The following is a 17,072-nucleotide window of genomic DNA, read 5'->3' as shown; positions in this document are numbered from 1 at the left end:
TCATCTTAATAGTCAGCGCTCAAAATCTATTTGTTAAGCCCTGAAGTCTTAGTACAATTAATGTACTCAATGTCTTTGTAATTAAGTTGTATACTTGATCATAAATTAAAAAACACTGGTGGATCATTTAAAGGAATTAGTGTTTGGGGGAAAAAAAAATGGTGATAAAGTAATTAGTATTGTAAGTTCAACAAAGATATAGAACTGTGGTACATGGCAGTAATGGATTTTGAAGACAGTTAGTGAGCATATTCATTGCATTCATTTTTAATTAAGTGGAAAAAATACTGGTCCTTTAAATGAAGATAATGAATGTGCAAGTCAGTCTTGCGCAAACATGCAACAGAAGAATTTATTGCCTGCTGTCTAACTAGGGAACTGGGAATCATTATAAAGATTAGCTTTACTGATAAAAAAAAATCAAGAAAAAGCCTTATTAGAAAATGTTTATGAGGTAATAATTCTCACATTAGATATTGCTTGGCATATTTGGTAGACAAAGTATGCATTATTTAAAAAATTATGAGTGTCTGCTGCCATCAGAGGCAGGATTGTATCCTTGAAAAGGTTTCAATGCTATCTACCAATTTAGATTTACATGAGACATATTTAATATATGACTACACACGTAAGAGAACATAAAAATATCAGCAATCTTGAAGCTTTCTCTGAGGTGCGTTGTGCCTGTGCTTAGAGTACAAGTTGTGCCTTAAGAGTGAAAGGCTGACCCAGGCAGCCGAAGCTGTGAACTTTCCAGCACTTGCCGTGCTTGATCCACTGCCGCGGGGGCTTGGGGGCTTCAGGCTGCAGAGGGGGAAGCCCAGCTGAAAGTCTCCGTGTTTATTCTGTCAGGGGGCAGCTGGGGAGCTGACATGAAACAGGTTAAAGTGCTGAAAACAGATGTACCTTCTAGAGCAGTGGCTTTGAATGTTTTTATGACTTGGGAACCCCCTAAATGTTTTCGGTGGAAGCGAGGACCTTTGTGTGGCTTACTGAAGCTTATTGATGACAATTGACGGGCATTTCTTAGTTACCTTTCATGGATCTATTTCAAGCAGTTCACATATCCCCAGGGATGGCCAGACCACATGTTAAAAACCAATGAACATAAATCAAACTTAATATGTTTCATTCTCTCAAGGCTCCCAACTCATCTCTCTCTTGTCACTATTACCAAAGTATCAGGTTCTTTCTGACACATGGTACATCTAGGTCTCTGCTCAGTGGATGTCTCATTGGGATTTGCATGAACTGAAAAATATGCTTCCAAGTTTCCATAAGCCACATTAGCCTCAGGAGCCTTATTCACCACTGGTATCACAAGAGGGCAAGTTTTCTGTACCAGAGAGCCCCTGACCTTTCAGTAGTGTTACATGCAGTGGTATCGCAGGGTGAGTTACTGTGCCACACTTAGGCAACTTCAGGCTTCTTGCTCTTACTGTATTTTGCCCTGTCCCACATGTTGTAATTGCTTTCCACAAAAGGAGCAAACAAAACCATACTCATAGGTCTTTTCAAAATGCTAACTCTGCTTTTATTTTTTTAACCTCACTGCATGATTTTGTTATGTATTTAAGCCAGTAGCAACTTGGAAGCTCACTTTAGAATAGCTGGCTGTGGTAGCATACTTTCAGCATTAAAAAAAAAAAAAGGCAAACTGCAGAGCCAGTTTATTGATTAAAACAGGAAGCTTATAGAAATTTGATCAGTAATAAACATTTGATTTTCTTTTCTGTTCAGGTATGACTTTGTAGAAGTTGAAGAGCCTAGTGATGGCACTGTTTTAGGGCGCTGGTGTGGTTCCAGTAGTGTGCCAAGCAGACAGATCTCCAAAGGAAACCAGATCAGAATAAGATTTGTGTCTGATGAATATTTTCCTTCTGAACCTGGATTCTGCATCCATTATACACTTCTTATGCCAGTAAGTAACATGTTTCAGATGGGAACATTTCAGGAAAACAAAGTCTTTGATGTGGTAGCTCAAAAGAATGTTTTAATAGCTTAGGATTAATTAGTGATTGTTTCTTAATAATCAAAATAATGAGCAATCCGTCTTCCAGAATTGTACGTTTTGTTTCTGTTTTTTAGCAAACTGAGTGTTCTTGTGGTTCTTCTTGGATGGCTTTGAACCGGGAAATTGTGGGCTTGGTTGTTTGTTTAGAAATAAAATGTTTGCATTCCTGATACAGTACTGTGAAAAAAAAACCAACAAACTAGTTTTGAGAAGAGAAATCAGCATAAGAATCAGCTGTGTGACATTTAAAGAGCACTGGGAACTTTCAAAGAAGACTGAAGAACTTAATGCCTTATTAATCAGTTGCTATTGGACACACACAGCGAAATGATTATACCTGGTTCAAAACCAGAAAAGTTCGTATGGTTCTGAATTTTTTTATTATAGTGACAAACAGTGCATAATACTCATTTTCCACTGCATCTTCTCTGGAAACTATACTTCAGATTTTTCTTAGATATTGCTTATCTCTTGTACATGACAGGTGTTAAACAACAGTTATTGTCTGAAATGTGACTGTTTTCACTCTCAGCAAATTTATGCTATCTTTTTTCACCAAAAGAAAGATCTGTGGTAGCAAAACAATTTTTATAGATTTTTAAGGGTGAGATAATGTTCTGAAACATTAGAGTGGAACAGAACAAGAGTTGACTTGTTTTAGAATAGGTATGCCATATTTTAAGAGATTAAGGTGTATTTTTGTTATATTCCTCATAATTTACTTCGTGAATCTCCTAAGTAGTCTTGTGGTTTGTGGTATTTGGTTGGCAGAAAATATCTGCAAGCTCAATAAAAAAATTGATCAAAAGAATCCATGTTGTAACTCCACTGACATGCGCTTCACTCTAAATGCATTTGGCTCGCTTATTGCTGTTGCCATTTTTGCCTCTTTTCCCCATTTGCAACACTTCAGTTACTGAGAAGAAGGAAAGAACAATTGCACTTATCTTTTCAACAATACATAATCTTCCATGTACTATATTTAGCATACTGATGATGATGTCAGTGAAGCATAATAGTGTCTGTGTGTACATATTATATATGTGTATGTTCTTTTCTTTTCATGTAAGTATTTTTAAATATTTAGGCCTAGCTAAGAACTATTCATAAGGTGGTAAAGGTTTGATCTGCATATTTGAATTTTGTGGGGTAGACCCTTTTGTTAGTAGAATAGTATCACCTGATAATCATGAATTTTGAAATTAAATAAAATGTCAATCAGTCTACAAAACAACTTGAAATATGGCCAGGTTTAAATTTTCATACACCCAGGAGCAAAATGTGAGAAGTATGTTTACCTTTAGAAAATGGTAAAAGAAAATCCCTAAGTATTTGTGGGCTGATGTTAAATTTTGTTGTTACAGCTCTAGTATTACATCCTACCTGCTACGTATCTATATTACTTGTGTATAATCCAATTTCTGTGGAATGGATTAAAAAAGCACCTAAAAATACCAGGGTTCATGTATAATTATCTTTATGCCATGCTGTACAAATGGACTGAGTTTATTCCTTGACATTTGGTATGGAAAACTGGTTATAACATTTAAATTATCAACACTTGCAAAACAATTTTTTAATCTTCAAAATATTTATATCACTTATTCAATAGAGAAAAACAACTGACATCTTAGGATACGTTTTTAGTTTTCTGTTTTTCTCCATTTTCTCCATTTCTGTTTTTCTCCATTCTCTCATATAGCGTAAGAAATATACATACAAACTGTGTTATGTCTCACATATGTAACATGTCATAACAATGCAGAACTAGACCCAAAATGTGCAGTATGACAACTGCCTATCTCTTTGTGAGGATTAGTTTCCAAATCTCTCTTTAAAAGGGCTGTGATATTTTTCATCAAAAATTCTACCTTAATAAGTCATGCAAAATACAAATTCACATTTCAGACTGCAGATTGTAAATGAAATCTATAGTGCTGAGTTTCAGAATAAGACCTGCTTCTTGTACCTGAAGCAATTGAAAAATGATGGCGTAAAAAAGAAAAAAATAAAAAATGTTTTTCTTTAAAAGTATAATGCCATCTCATCCAACATTTCAAGAGGAATTACTGTTTACAGCCACCCCCACCCCTCCCCGCACCGCCCATGTCTCTGCAAAAAGATGCCAGCTTCAGGAATGAGTGTAAATTTTAAGTAATTCTTGCAAAACCATAACTGATTCACTTAATGATTCACTTCAATAAATTGGTCCTAAACAGTTAATTTTTTTTTTCCTCATTTTTTGACAAGAGGGGGAGGGGAAGATGCCTGGTAGACTAGCAATGAGAGATTGTTTGGGGAGAAATGAAGTAAAACTGAAATAAAACAGTGCAAGCTTGTTTCTGTATTTGGAGGCCACACACAGAGAGGGGCACTGGACACATTTTCAGGTCTTTTAAAGAGCAAGAGAAATAGCTTTGTTTAAATCTGCTGTAATTTATCGTATACATATATTTTTACTTTGTATATTATATTTCAAACCAACTTTCACATGATTAATAAGTAGGGGGAAAATGGCTATTGATCTGATTACTTATAAGATTTAGTCACCCAAAAGGACTCGTAACAGTTCCAATGTCAATAGATGCAACATCATTTCTAGAGAGGTTTACTATGGGATTGTAAGGCACTGCATAAAAGTAGAGCATGTACTGTATACGAGTAGAATGCTCCCTGAGAAAAACATGAAGCTTTTCTTCAAGTTCTAGCTAATTACATTTAATTGTTTGAATTTCTTCCGTTTATAATTGTGTACCCTGGGTGCATCTAGAACTTTCTGTAATTCTTGTCTAGCTCTACTTTTCTTTCCTCTGTTCTGTAGTTGCAAGTTAATTTTGTCTGAAATACTGTAAAGTGCAGGGAAGGGGTGAAAAAACTTATTCTTCCTAAGAAAATGTAGTTTGCGTTATTTCAAAAGTATCACGCTACTTTCAGCACAGCTGTTATTCTTAGTCACTCTTTTCATGCTTTGCCCTGTCACTTGGTCTGTGCTCACTGGTGAGTTGCTTTATTCACTAAGGCTTGCTTAGGGGTTGTTTTGCATTTCGACTGTTCAGCTATGCATTTATTAAAAGTCATGTTTTTGGCAGCATTATACCACCTACACCCTCCAGAACTTTATTGCAGCACCAATCCATATTTCATTTCTTTCCCCCTTCTTCTCACTTGCCCCCAGTGACAGCTCTAATCCACATAGTAGCCACATGCAATTGAGGGAAACCTTATAAACTCCTATAATATATGTTTGGGCTTCAGTCTTCCTAGTGAATGTTTAGTTTAAATTATGTCAGTTACAAGCTTGGCAGAGAAAACTTGATGTAATAAAGTCCATTGTTACTTGGGGAGCGGGTGAATGGGATACTTGATGCCGGAGGTGCCATTGAGGAATGCATGACTGATTGCCAAAGTAGTTATTAATTATTCAGGGCACTCAGAACAAAGCTGCTCCAGTTAAAGTTGAAGCTGGGAGTGACTATGTTCCTCTTCTTTTTTGGCATATAGTAGCATGTCACTTGTTATCAAAGATCATGCCGAAGATCTTTGTGAAGAACAGACTTAATCTCCTTCTTGGCAAGAGAAAATGAAGAGGAAAATCCAAGAAGCTACTTAAAGACTGACCTGGTTTAAAAATGGCTTGGCAGGTGGTTTATGATTTTGGCGCAGTACTTGTATGGCTACCTGGATTTCAGTCTAAGAAAGGATTGTTGTTGTTGTTGTTGTTGTTGTTGTTTTCTGTTGATGCAGAGTTGCTGTCACTAGTGCTCTAACAGTAACAAAAATTAACTTCAATATTGTGCAGATAATCTTTTTAGGGCCATCTAATTGTTTCTTTATTTAATTCAAATTGGCTAAGCTTTGCCCTGTTAGGGTTGAACACATTTTTGTTTGTGGAAGCATTGTAATTAAGCTGGTTTAATGAAAAAGGCAAGTTAAAATTTAAATACTAATAGATAATAAATACTAATAGAAAAAGTGCATACTTATAGAACAGAGAAAGGAAGGCTTGTACCTAGCATTCCCTTCCTTTCAAAAGTCCACAGATGTCACAGGTAGCAGGTGTGTATCTCACATCTTGGTATCAAATCCCAAGAGAGGCTTAATTTTGGCTGCAATAACTGAAAATCCATCCAGAAACATAAAAAAGGACGTTGTTGATCTCCTAAACAAAGGTTTTTCTACACTCTCTCTCGAAGTAATCAAAAGATTTTCGAAATAACATGATTTCGGGGTTGTTTAAGCCAAGGGGATATGAAGCAGCAGGAGAGTGTACGAGTGTTATTTAGCACTTTGCAATGCTACATGATGTGAAAAAGGACTGTGAAAATTTCCGTATGATGGAAACTCTTAACACTCTTAAACAAAACCTCTGTGTTCAGAGTTTCCACTGATTACGTTTAGTGAAACACAAGTCTAGATAAATCAACAAACTCCTGAAGACGCTTCAGCTTGCAAATTCAATCATTCAGGGGGTTTTTTTTGTGTTGCAAAAATTCATTGTATAATAAATCAGAGGGATTTAGGACTAATTCTTTCATTGGAAATTTGTTTTGTATTGAATTTGTGCTTGAGGTCTAAAGATAAATTCCTTTTAAATCTCTTAAATGAGACAGTAAAGATCACCCCAAAACACATAGGTAGAAATGACATGCTTCAGGTTAATAGAAAAATGACAAAAAGTACAAAACTGAGCATGTCTATTATCCATGGAACTATGAGAGGGGCAAAAAACCCTTTGAAGCAGAAAGAACCTCTGAAGGGTATTTCCTGATGAAATCATAACATCTTGTTTTCCTGTGACCACATCTCATTCTGTCACATTGACATCATAAAAAAGTAAAAATCTGTGTATGCGAAGTAGACTCTCAGAGAGACAGGGTTAGAAGTGAATCTAGCAAAGTTGTTCTAACAAAAGCATGGGCCTGCCCAGAAATCCACAGTAGCGTGTCCTGAATCTGTACAACCTGAGATGTCAGTGGATTGTCTGAGATTCTAAAAGGAAGAGAGACAGTCTGAATTAAATTGGTTGTCATTTAGTTCTTAAAAGGAATGAGTATACTTAGAATACAGCAAGTTTTGTACTCTGAAGGACTGGGTTCCTTTCCCCCTGGTCAAACTTGAATGTAGTTTCTCACGTTGTATATGTAGTATATATCATTTCTTTGGCACTTTTCTGTGATGTTAGCTTTACGGTGAAACAGGCTGAAAAGAATCAGAAATCATTTCAATGACTAATTGTAGGACAAAGTAATCTTGTTTTCTTGGACAGACTTTTAAAAAAATTCATTCTATATTTAACTAAGATTTAAATTCATTGATTTTGGGAGTTTAATGTATATCCCACCCAGTTTCACAGTGGCAAAAGATATTAAAAAATCAGCTGATTCTCTTATTTCTAAATAAGTAACAATAATTTTAAAATTAAATGCAATTATGTTATCGTACCCCAAATGTCATGCTTTGTTTTCTACTGTTCAACAACTTCAGTAGAATTTCTTGCTGAAAATTTCAGGAGTGTTCAACAAATAGCATAACTGGTTCTGGTTATAAAGCATTCACATAAGTCTTAAAATGGCGTTTTTGAAAGTACTGAGGGGAAGTCAAAACAAGTGAGTTTGAGAAAAGCTTGTGAAAACTGCTCTCCTTGAGTTGACAATAACATTAGGTACAAGTTAGTTCCTCTGGCAACCTGTTTCGAGCAGAAATTATTGCTGTAAACAGGAGATAGCGTACTGCAACTATCCAGAAAAAGCAGGCGGCCCTTTTGGCTCCTTTTACCAAATTGTATCTTTGATCACATGTTAACCCTTTCCTCCCACATGAAAGCAGATAGTAGGATGATTCAGTGCAAACAATATTTAACATCTTCAAATGCCCTAAAAGGTGAAAAAGTGTAGAAAACATATTGGAAAAGTATTTCAGATACTTGAGACTATCTCTTTTCTTTGATTTCTGTAAGTTAGTAAAGGTTTTTATTAGGTTTCCATTTAGTAATAAATATTTATGTTGTCAGGGACTGTGTTATTATTGGAAAACTTTATTAGTGTGTCTCATAGAATGCTCATCAGAAGTTTATGTATGCATATTTAGTTTAAAAATGACTATTACTTTTGCATGGTCTATCATTTACTTTATTGTGGTGTTCTTCAACAAATCTTGTGTATACGAGATTTAATGTTGTGTGCTCTGTTGTTTACAAGAAGTCTACAAGAGAAGTTAAAGACAGGAAGAGAAGTGGGTTTGTCTTCTCTTGAACAGTTTAAAAAGTCTCCTGGAATGTCCTGACTCTGGGAGTGGTTTGGCTGATGTATGTGGGATCTTAAGTAAGTTTATTTCTGTTTAGGAACAATCTGAAAGAACTATATGTTGCCAACTGTTCAGAAAAGTAAAACAACAAAAAACACAAACAAACCACAAACAAACCAAATGAAAACACTTTACCTGTGTACAAATCCAGGAAAGACAGTAATGTGGAAAATCCAGTCTGCATTAATGATGCAAGGAAGAGAACACATGGTACATAGCAAAGGTGGACTGGGGTGGATTAGCAGCCTTGTGGATTATCACAGCTATTACCTCTGGTGTTACTATCGTATTTCAGCTTGACTTAATAGGCATTGAAGTTGACACCTGATAATAAGCTGGGAACACTTTACTAATGAAAATAACTTTCAACAATTACATTTTAATATAGCAGTCCTGAGAGTATATTCTGGGAGTCCTCGTTGTGAGAGTGTATCCTTATAGTAAAAAACAGTTAAATATTGAAACTCAAGATTTAAAAGTAAGTAAATGTCTATTGTTACATTTTGACATCAGAGTTCATAGAACATTTCAGATTGTGTGGTTTTTACTTAATGAAATGGCTACCATTATACTAACTGATAAATGCTTTTTCAAGAATTATTTGGATCTTTTGATTATTTTCATTAAGTTCATTCAAGGAGGACTGGATTAGGTCTAATCAGAGCAATTACACAGAAGAATATAATAAAAGAATACTACTGCCACTCTGTAGCAACTATAAATATTAATCTAAAATATGTTATCCTCTATTTGCTCCAATTTTCCTTTAACTGATCTTCAAAGAGATTCTCTCTTCCTTTTCAAAATTTCACTCTCAAACAGTTCTTTACAAATGAATGAGGAGCAGAACGATCCAGTTATTCTTTATCAGTCAGTAGTAATACATTAAAGCGTTTCACACATGTTATGTATACTGGCATGTGAATTTGAAAATTTATTCTTCAACAGAGTTTGCAGTAATGTCAAGTTTGAAGCCTTTCCAAGTGACTTCCTGGTTTCCCAAATGTCAGGCTGCCTTGAATCAAACCGAAGGTTGTCCAGCTCAGGAGCCTGCAGTGGTGGTCACAAACTGCTGGCAGGGAGCCCTAGAAGGAGGTCAAGCAGGTGTGATTGTTCACCCCTCCTATACTTCCCACTTACCAGCTATTTTCTGTAGAAGAGGGGATTCCTTGAGCCTGTGTGCTTTGTCTAGATAGTAATCTGTAGCAGACATCCCTTGCAAATAATTGTCCATGTGCCCCTTGAACCCAGGGTAAACTTCATGCTTTCACAACATCCTTTGCTAAAATCAGATTGTATAGATACCTCATAGAAAAGAAACTACAAACAACTCCTTTACTTGACAGGGATATGTATGTATACAAAAATGTGTCACTCTTAAACTGTAAACTCAACTGATCCCAAGTAACTGGAGCTGTTCGATGATACCTCAAAGTAAATATTCCACAAGGATGTCCAAGTGTTCCTTTACTCTTTTAAAATTATTCTGTAGTCATGGTTCAAATTTCTTTGTTCAATCTTGCTGATCAGATCTATTCTAAAAAGTGTGATCTATTAGTTGTTGTGCAATTTCTTTCTTTTTTTTTTTTTTTTTTTTTTTAATATAGTCCTTTACCAAATGTTGCATAAGCTACTTTCATTTGTTTGGTTAAAAACAAACCAACCAAACAAACAAAAAAACAAACAACAACAACAACAAAAAAAACAACCACAACAAAGAAAACAAGCAAACAAACAAACAAAAGAACACCCTCCCTTTAGCTCTGCTGTTTGTTGGCTGGTTGGTTTGTTTCTTTGTTTTCTGGCTACATTTGTCTTTATTTTTTACATCTTAATGTATTACATAATTCTCTAGTTGACTATCCCTTTTCTAGTTTCCAGGATCAACATGATATTCACAGCTTTTTGAGAAAGCACGTTGATGGCTTCTCTACAAATTCCAAAGCAAAGTGACTCTGTCCTATTCTCAAAGTAATCCCCTTTATAACTGGCACAGTCCTAGATTTTTTGTGCTTTCAAATACTGAGACATTGTGTCTGACACGCTTGCTAGTCGAAAAAAGGTAAGCAAATGTACATTTGATACTAGGTTTTGGACAGCACTGTAATTTTCAGTTCTGCTATTTTAGCTGCATTCATGTCATGCCCATATCCATCATTAATATCTTAGTCATGCTGCAGTCCTGTCCATTGCCTCACCCCAACAAAACAGGCAGTAGCTAAAGAGTGATGTGTGCTGTGCAAAGTTTTCTTACCATAATCCTGTCAGGAAGGGATGAAAACAGGAACAAAAGGGAGGAATGTGGGACAGAACAGAGTTACTCAGTGCAACTTCTCTATTTTTTGACATATGGTCCAGATCTGAAAGGCTCTTAGGAACAGCAGAATTGTATAGAAAAAACAGAATGATGAGTGCAGCTCTAAACATCTGAGATCAAATCAGCTATGGACCAGCCTCTGTAGATGACTGCACATTCTGACTCCACAGACTGGTGGAAGAACCTCTTTAAATTCAGGAGAAAAATTCTTGACAGGGTAATAACACTGTATAGCAGCTTCAGGGTAAGAGATTACTTGTGGAAAGATTAATGTGGGGTATTGGTGGTGGTGTTAAGAGAAATCCTTTTGTTTTGAAAAAGGGATGAATAATAAGCACACTGGGAATACCAAAATTTGCACCTGTCTTGTCTTTGCAGTACCTGGCCTCTTGTGTTACAGATGGGGATTATGAGCTGTCATCTGTTGGCTTCTCATAAGTCCTCAAAACTTTTTTAATGATGATGATGAAAGCCAGGATTTTTTGTTGAAAAGGTTTTGCTTTTCTTTTCATGGGAAAGTCTAGATAATGACAAAGATGTTGCATCTGTTCTTTCAATTATCTCTGACCAGGGTGGTAGAGAAAGAATTCAGGAGGGTTACTTCCATGTTTGCTCCTGAGAGCTAGCGAATGTTGCTGAAGAACTGTAATTGTTTGGAAAACAAAATAAAGCAAACAAATCTTGCATGTGAAAACGCAGGGCAATTTTTTTGGCACATTTCCAAAGGCGGAATGTTCGGGATCCTTGAGTATTCATTTCACTCTACTTTTGAACTAGATAATAAATCATAGGAAGATAAATAATAAGAATCATTTATGAGGAGAAATAAAATGCCTGGCTTCAAATTGAAGAGAGTGATTTAGTGCATGCAAGACCAGCTTCAAAGGCACTTGAAAAGTGGCGGTGTGAAAGCAGATGGCACAGCCTTTGGAAGAAATTTTGCACATAATCCTACAGACATTGAGAAGTTGGTGGTTCCTGATAGCCCTTCCCTTTCAGCTGCACAAGTATTCCTTTGGGGAACTCATTTTTAGCTTGCTAAATGGCAGAACAGTTATCCACATATATATATAGGCTTTTAATATGTAAGCTGTTAAAAGGTTTGCCTTTGCTTATCTTCTGGAAATCACTCTGATCTTCTGAACTCTTATGACTTGTGTGTGCATATTTGTCTTCAGGCTTTTCAATGTAAGGTGTTCTGGGTAATCAAAAGTTAATAATAAAATACTTCCTGTTCTTGAGTCATCTGTGTAGCGCCTTTTTGGCTTGGAACTCTTGTCTTTTAGTCAAAGTAAATTCTGTCATTGATTTCTTTTTGTTTGTGCTCTGTCAATATATATATATTTAAATACTCTATTTACTTTTTTAAATTGCCTTTCTGCTTAAGAAGCCATAGGCACCTTTCATGTAGAAAAAAACCTTGCGATTAGGTGCCTAAACAGCAGTACATCTTTTGATGCAACATAAATGTAGAATTAAAGTTCATAAGAGCATTTTGAAACTGTTTGCTGGTATAAAACACTTCAGGGTACAGCCCAGCTTTTCACCAAAAATCAAAGATAGGTGGTCAGGTCAACAATACAAAGACTAATGAAAAATTGTCAGAGGATTTTTCAATTGCATTCCAAATAGTCATTAAGAATAAAAAAATAATGAGTTATTTTTACAGCTAGATATTTACGTGGATGAAAGACAATATAAAATTTGGAACTAATTTACTACTTTGGTAACAAAATATACCTAAAAATATTAGAACCTAAGGACCAAACCTACACATCTTTGATGTGCTAGAGGTGATTGGATGGGATGCCCAGTATTTTGCAAATATGAGAGATGGGTGAGCCTGAATCTTGTGCAAAGCCCACTGTACAGAGGCGAAGCCCAAGTGCAGGTATTTGGGCAGCTGTCTTCTGCTTTGCTGTAGCAAACCAAACTGTTCTGGTTATGTCCTGCAAAGCAGCATCATATTCCTACTTCATTTAAAGCCCAAGATCACCCTTGAGGTGATGTCATGGCACAAGAAAAGCAAAGTAAAATAAGCTGTTACTTTTTAGAGCTACTAGCACACAAGTCTATGTAGTTAAGGATTTATTTATACATTTTCTTAGAATTAAGACTAAACAGAAGAAGATAAATTAACACCTAATGTTTGCATAGTAAATAGTGAGGGGGTTCTGTCATTTTTCATTTAAATAACAGAACTTCCATTATTATTTTCTGAGACTGTGGTTGCTGTCCATTGGTTAAGTGGGCACCTGTTGTATTTTGTCATTTATTGCCTGCTTTTCTATGAACTATGTATCTCTTGCTAGTACATCTAATATTTTTTAAAACTGTGTTGAGAAGGTGCTTCATCAAGTTGGAAAAGAGACTTGTGGTGCTGTTAAAGAAGAAAAAAAATAAATTCCATTATGAGGTTTGATATTTCAGTATTTGAAACGGCTTATGAAATATAGGTGAATTTGGAAAACCAATAAAACAAATCTGCCCAAGTGTGAACAGAACAAACTTTTCTCTGCAGACTGTTTAAAAAAAGAAGTTAATGATAATTTGAAAAATAGTTATGCGAGTCTAAGGATCACTATTAAGCAAGGCATATAAAGCTATGATTTGCAAAGCTAGTGGTATATTAATATGCCAGAGGATAATTTATAGATGGGCTGGCCTAAATTTCGTGGTTAATACTTGGAAGAGTGGCAAAATACTAAGGTGATGTCATCATAAAAATCCAAAACCAGAGGAAAATAATTTTAAAAACACAGTTTTAAGAAAAAAATACTTTCCATTCTTAATTTTTCTTTAAATCTAACTCTCTAATAAAGTAAGAGATTATACTTACTTATGAAAGACTCCATGCTGTTCTCTCTTTAATTAAATATTTATAAAAAGTAATCTCCTAATCAAGCAATGAGAGAATCCACAAAGAGAACCAGGAAGAAACACATCTTGCACAGGGCACAGCATGTGAACTTTTCAGTATGGATATTTTATACCCTGCTCTGGCTCTGTCATGTACAGGTTCTGTCTCCAGTAGCCGTCTGTCACAGGCAATGGCTTCCTGGCAGTACAACACTTGGACCTTCAACTGATATATATTTGTTTGTTTGTTTTCTGCTTCAGGAAAAGGGTGGCAGCTCTTTTCTGTTTTCTGCCATGGGTACTGAGGTTTAGAGGAAAAAGCAAAAATAACAGTCAGGTTACCTGAGGGGGGAGAGCAACTGGCAATAGTTACAGTGCCAAATTGTCATGGTCGGATCGTTCTGTTTACAAATGGTATTCCTGTGGTTTTTGTCATGAGAATAATTGTATTCTAAAGTTATTCTAACAATGCATCAACTTGGATTTATTACTGCATGCAATTTTAATGTTCATTATTTCTATTCATACCATAATAAGCCCACTATTGAAATTAGAATAATATATAATGCTATACTTTCCCATTTCTCGGCTTTTGAAATCTTTGCATGTTTTGATTCTAGTTCTCCTTTGTCATACAGGCTGTGTGACTGATGACAGACAGATTTTTAAACAAATGGTTCCCATTGCCTTCAACATGAAATATTAGGTATTGGAGTCTGAAAAACAATGACCACATTATCCAAGTTTAAATAGATTTTTTTTGAAGTATATTGATAAATTAATTGGCAAATAATTGCTTCTCTGTATGCACTGAGAATAATGGTCTGCCCAGGGAGAATCTTGTTTTACAGTGACTACCTATTCCTCTAATTTCCTAATTGAGTGAATGGTACACCATGGACCAGTTTTAGCAATGAAGTAAAGATTGCCTGGAAGAGTTAAGCTTCGATGGTAACTGGGTGAAAAACTGTATTGATGTTATCATTCTGACATCACAATCGGTTTTATCTCAAAAAATTGGTTTAATTTTCTATGGGAGAAAAAAAAAAGAAAATGGGTGTATTTTAGTTGCTTACTAAAACAACCTCATTTCTCAGAATTCTCTTTTATAACACATAATAGTTGTTAAGGCAACCCATATCTCATACTAATATATTGTCTGAGGAGAGATATAAGCTTAACAGTTAAATAGCAAAATGTCCTCTTCTGACTTTTAAACTGAAATATAATCTTACAAAGGGAATTTTTACCTATCTAAATTAAGTCAAATTATATTCAGTACACGGTGATGTACTTGAAATAACAATTTGTCTCCCCTCCCATTCTACACATGCCTTGCACTCACGCATCCTAATTTGTTCATTCAAGTCCTCGTGTTTGTCCAGCAGAACTACCCAGATAATCTGAAAGATGCAAAACAGCTTCAAATTAAATAGTAAATAGTGGAAGAAGGCTAAGAACATGATAATACCATCTTCTTGGCAATTAGGTATCTTAAATGTATAATTGTTTGCAAAACCAGAAAATACTAGATTAATTCTTTCTTCAGCAAAGTACGGTAGTCATCACAGTCAATTTACCTGACTTGTTTAACAGTGTAATTTATGCAGTACCTCTTTTCATTTTCGGTGATGAAAACCTTCAAAATCGGATTATTTTCTTATTTAAACAGAGAGATCATCTCAAGGGTCTTCACGGTGCAGGACAGGTGAAGCAGCGACACAGATCTCTTCAGTGGATGTTCTTGACCAGTGTTTCCTTGCAAAGTTGCTTTCCTCCCCATCCCCCTAGCTTCTTTTTTTCTGCTCTTCTGCAGCAGATTGTAATGTCTGTCCCTCAAGCGCAGGAAAAAAACATACTGAGATAGATACTCAGTGACCAATGCTTGTAAATAATGCCTTTTAAATATCATCTTAATTTATCTTCTTGTTTGACTTATGTGTGAAACAATGCTTTGTCAAGCATTCAAATGAGCATTTTTAATCATATTGTTTTGAAGCACACTTTCTGTCTCCATCAAAGGATAACTTTGTGGTTAGCCAGGATCTTTCAATCTAGTAGGCTAATGGAGCAAATAACTGTGTAATGCTGGGTTCAATGGAAGGAAAACAAAGTCTGCAGTCCAAAGAAGATATTTTTTACAGGCTGGAAAATTCAGGTGGAACTAATGCCTCACACTTTTGCTTTTTACTTAAACTGATAATAAACCCCACATCTAACCACTTCCTAGATTGCAATGAATAGCAGCCTGTGAAACCACAATTAATTAAAGCTTAGAAAACCACAGGTTTTTATGTCTGTGTTCTGTAATTAGTTCCATAAATTCTACATTAAATCATCAGAAACATCCAGTATTCCTTAATCACTGAACATGAAAATAAGAGACTGAAGGAGAAAATATTTTAAGTATAAATGCAAGCGAAAAAGTATATTTCAGTGTGTAAATATTCATTTTCAAATGGGTGTTATAAACCCTTTTATAAAAAGGGTACATATGAGAAATAGAATGAGCAATACCTCTGCATAAGGCTTTCCAACTCTTTTAAAATCCTGCCTTGGAAATAAAAATATACTTGCCTTTTTTAATGTGATAGGCTGAATAGTACTCTATAAATGACATAAGATTAGTGCAGTGTTAGTTCTATTTTTGTTATTTTTTGCAGATAAATATCCTGAGTTTGTAGTTTTACAGTGTGGTCCATGTGCAAGAAGAGAGAAGTAACGTGAGAGGGGGTGCAGGTGGGTGCATGGGGCAGGTGAGTCCTTCGCCTCCCTGGGACAGCACGGGCACTTCTGGTTGCAGGACTGGGGCCATAGTCAACGCCTGAACAGACTCATCTAGGACTTTTCAACCAGACCATTCATCTTCCTTGAAAACATAAGTCACCATGATTGTCCAATCATTTTCATTAAAGACTGTGCTGCTACCCTTACTCATATTATGTTAGCAAGCCCTAATTAAATTTTAAAAATATATAAGTCAAAATAATTGATCTAGTTGACCAGACAAGTTGCAGATAATTTTGGACATGTTTGTGGATGGTGACAGTGTTATAACCAAAGCCCTTTTGGGCTTAATGGAAGTTGATTAATTTACTAGCAGTGTTCTAGAAAATGAGATTTGCTCAAGAATCAAGCTAAGACAGTTGTTTGTAGTGGTGACTTAAAATCCAACCTATTCTTTTTTAATACATTTGTTCATGCTGTAAGCATCACAAAATTTCATGAGACCCTACTAGAAACAGAATGAAGTAGTCTGCTTTCAACCCATCTTTGAAGGTTCCAGTTTAAATAGTGTCCACAGGGACTGAAAAAGTAGAGCATGGCAGAAATGCATCTACTTCTAATTTACAGCTGACGCTAAACCCACCTTCTTAAATGGGTTATATTACATACTGTTTTGAGGCTTCAAAGAAATTGTAAATGATACTGCCAAAGGAACTACTGCTGCTCATAAGGAACCAACTTTTATTAAAAACCTGTGACTCCCTACTTTTCTTCATGAGAAAGTAGTTAAAGTCCAAAAATCAGAGTAGTTTCATTTATTATTGTCATGTGAGTTTAAGGCTTGCGGTTTGA

At 35.6% G+C, this 17,072-nt stretch overlaps 1 protein-coding gene across 1 annotated transcript in view; it reads left to right on the top strand.

Moving 5' to 3' along the window:
- The window catches only part of PDGFC (platelet derived growth factor C), a 129,340-nt gene that overhangs the window by 92,639 nt on the left and 19,629 nt on the right, over nucleotides 1–17,072 (top strand). Inside the window, exon 3 of the mRNA XM_082051341.1 lies at nucleotides 1,741–1,921. Coding sequence (XP_081907467.1) covers nucleotides 1,741–1,921 — 181 coding nt within the window. The remainder of the gene's footprint in view (nucleotides 1–1,740; nucleotides 1,922–17,072) is intronic.

The sequence above is a fragment of the Streptopelia decaocto genome (genome assembly GCF_964273445.1).
Source record: "Streptopelia decaocto genome assembly, chromosome: 4".
Classification (NCBI taxonomy): domain Eukaryota; kingdom Metazoa; phylum Chordata; class Aves; order Columbiformes; family Columbidae; genus Streptopelia; species Streptopelia decaocto.
Note: the sequence above shows the minus strand (reverse complement) of the source record. Positions and strands in the feature narration are given on the sequence as shown.